Consider the following 3,557-nt stretch of genomic DNA (forward strand, 5'->3'; position numbering starts at 1 on the left):
CAGATAAATGACCCCCATTGTCCTGAACAAGTTTTGTCTGAACTATTTTTCTGTATCTGCCTTACTGACGGAGAAATTTGGGTGGGTCCCGTAAAATGGCCCACCGTGTATATATACATGTATATATATATATATATATAATTCACATTGAATTATTTAAAAGCATTAAAGATTTAGCTTTGACCGGTATAGGCTGTTGAATTTCTGTTATTAATTGTTTCTCTTCTAAGTTATTATGCAGTACTGTCTTTCATAGTAGAATGCTTTTGACTCTATTGTTTATTGTCTCAAAAATGAATTCAAAAGGGTAATCATTATGTAATAATATTTCAATTATCATTGTTAAATTTTTTTTAATGAAATTCTGAGTTTGAGAGTAGAAGAGCTCGGTCTACTAAACTAAAGATTATTCCTCTCTTTTGCAAAAGAGGATGGTTTGAGAAAAAATTTAGAAATCTCCTCGAAAAGGTCGGTTTGTGGTACCAATCAAAATTTAATTGCTTATCAATAATTATAATTGTGATATCTAAAAAGTTTAGTGAGTTATGACCTATTTCTAACGTGAATTGAAAAAAGACGAGAATGGAAAGAATTGAAGCATTCTCGTCTTTCTTCAATTTATGTTAGAAATAGGCAAGATTGGCAACGTTACCTCAAAATAACTCGTTACCGTTACCGTTCTTTTTCCTAAAAAATAGGAAGTTTTTACAATAGGGTTGAAATAGGGTTTATCCAGATACAAACTGATTTTTTTCAAAGGGGTGTTTCTAAGGCACTATAGATGGGAGTATTTCTATCCGCCATTTTCGTGCCAAATCAGTACCACTACAGCGTGTTACTACAGCGAGTGTTAAAATGCTGATCGAAAGTCGCATTTAATCCAAAAAGTATGTATTTTTCCATTTAAAAAAAAAGACATTCACACAAACACGAAAATAATCAATTTCTGTGTCAGAATAGAAATTAATTATTTTCGTGTTTGTGTGAATGTCTTTTCTTTCTTTAACTTTCTTATAACTTTCGATTAGCATTGTAACACTCGCTGTAGTGGCACTGATTTGGCACGAAAATGGCGGATAGAAATACCTATATCTTTAGTGCTCTAGTGTTTCACCCCTTAAAAGTGCGTATGAGTATGTATAAAAAAATATGTGTCGCGCTTATTTTTGTCTGGAGAACAACATACTAAAACTCATCAAAATCGGAATGTAACACTTGGATATGTTTACTTTTTTTTGTTATATTGACTCTTATGTGCTCTGTATACTCTCGATTTTCAAATTAAGGACGTTCTCCGAAAAATCCATTTTCTTTAGATTTTTCTGAAACTTACAGAAAAAGCTTGTTTTAGTGTCCTGAACATGTGCTTTAAAACTCAATACCCGGAGCGGAATCATTTTTACGCTTCTGCACATAAGGGGTGGAGCGAAAGAGCGGAGTAGTACTCAACTAATATTTTCTGTGTATGGGGGCGACTACATGCACGCGAGTAAACTTTAGGTTGAGCACAAACGCAAAAATGATCCCGCTCCAGGTATTGAGTTTTAAAGCACATGTTTAGGACACTAAAACAAGCTTTGCTAAAAATTCAGAAAAGGGGAGTCACCTCCGATGACCTTGACCTTGACATATGCTGTTAAGGTCGTGACCCTGAATGACCTCCACCAGGTTTTAGCCGTCGGTCATCATTCGTTAAAAAGTTATTAACAATTAAAGTTAGTTTACCCAAGTTTTTTCCGTAAGTTTCAGAAAAATCTAAAGAAAATGGATTTTTCGGAGAACGTCCTTAAGAATTCTTCCGTTCTTGTAAAAACTTATATATTATTTTGATTTCAGCATGAAGTTCCACCAACAAATGAATTTAAGATCAATATGAAATTGGAAGCATTAGATCCACGAAACGTGACATCAACTTGTATCGCCACAGTAGTAGGTGTTCTTGGACCACGATTAAGATTAAGATTAGATGGCTCCGATAACAAGAATGATTTCTGGCGGTTGGTCGATAGTAACGAAATACATCCGATAGGCCACTGTGAGAAATCTGGTGGGATGCTTCAGCCGCCACTAGGCTTCCGGATGAATGCTTCCAGTTGGCCAATGTTCCTCCTAAAAACTTTAAATGGTGCTGAAATGGCACCAGCTAAAGTATTCAAACGTGAACCAAAGACGCCACGCTCTAATTTGTTTGAGGTCGGACACAAATTAGAAGCAATCGATAAAAAGAATCCACAGCTTATATGCACTGCAACCGTTGGCGCAATTAATGACGAATTGATACATATTACGTTTGATGGTTGGCGCGGTGCTTTTGATTACTGGTGTCGTTATGATTCTCGAGAAATTTTCCCTGCGGGGTGGTGCTTCAAAAGTGGACATCCATTGCAGCCTCCAAGACAAAAATGTATATATGAATAAATATTTTATAATTTCTAAAGTAACTAGTTACTTTATAAATTCATTAATGCATATATCTCTTAATCTCTTATCTTGTTTACAGTATTTAAATATTTGTAATTCACATTTTTAACGTATTTAATTTTAATCTTATAGCAGGTTCAAACAAGGGATTTAGAGGATCTAAAGCCAACAGTAATGTTTTTCTTGTAATGGCGGTTGGCCCTGGAAATAGCAATAACAGAGATTCTGCAGTTGCATTAGTAACACCTGCAGGCTCAAGTGCACCATTACAGCCAGCTACGGAACCTGACACTAGCACAGTCAATACTAAACCGCTTGAAAACGGTCAGTAAATTATGATTCCATAGTCCGTTCTTAATCTCAAGACCATCTCAAGCAATATTCTTAAGATGCTAATACGGCTTTCTGATTGGTTCATGACATCTCGAGTACTAGCTTAAGACCATGTCGAATCTTGAGCAACGTCTATGGATTTCGTCCTATATCAGGGTATGGACACTGCTATGAAAAGTCAAACCCTAGTTCTGTGCCATTTGGACGAATAAGCAGAGTTTCGGGAACTACAAACTTCAGCATTCCTACTTGATCGATACTGTCAACACGATTATTGTTCAGGGCCCCTATTCTCGAAAAGCATCGCATACGAAACACTAGGGAAAAATACTATAGTATACGTTATATATACTATAGCATTTCCCTAATTTTACGTATGCAATACTTTTCAAGATTAGGGGCCCAAGGCCCTTAGGGCGACTGTTACCAACGCCGATTAACTTAATCGGCTGATTAGTCCATTGGAATTGACCAATCGCATTTGTCATTTTGTTTGACGATAGATGGCGATTGGCCAATTCCAATGGACTAATCGGTCGATTAAGTTAATCGAAGTTGGTAACAGTCGCCCTTATTGGCCCTTATTCTTGATTGCGTTCATAAACATCATCCGAGTGTATCAGCTTATCTTTATTTAACATTGGGTGAACAACAAGGATAAAACGATATACAGGGGCACTCAGGTAATGTTTCTGAGGGCGACTGTTACCAACTCCGATTAACTTAATCGACCGATTAGTCCATTGGAATTGGCCAATCGCCATCTGTCGTCAAACAAAATGACAAATGCGATTGATCAATTC

At 36.5% G+C, this 3,557-nt stretch overlaps 1 protein-coding gene across 1 annotated transcript in view; it reads left to right on the forward strand.

Annotated features, from left to right (window-relative positions):
- The first annotated feature begins 1,519 nt into the window (after positions 1-1,519).
- Positions 1,520-3,557, forward strand: part of Scm (Polycomb protein Scm) — a 4,336-nt gene continuing 2,298 nt past the window's right edge. The window contains exons 1-3 of the mRNA XM_018456192.1: positions 1,520-1,534; positions 1,837-2,404; positions 2,554-2,745. Coding sequence (XP_018311694.1) covers positions 1,520-1,534; positions 1,837-2,404; positions 2,554-2,745 — 775 coding nt within the window. The remainder of the gene's footprint in view (positions 1,535-1,836; positions 2,405-2,553; positions 2,746-3,557) is intronic.

This window comes from Mycetomoellerius zeteki, unplaced genomic scaffold, assembly GCF_001594055.1.
Source record: "Mycetomoellerius zeteki isolate Tzet28-1 unplaced genomic scaffold, Tzet1.0 scaffold564, whole genome shotgun sequence".
NCBI classification, from domain to species: Eukaryota; Metazoa; Arthropoda; class Insecta; order Hymenoptera; family Formicidae; genus Mycetomoellerius; species Mycetomoellerius zeteki.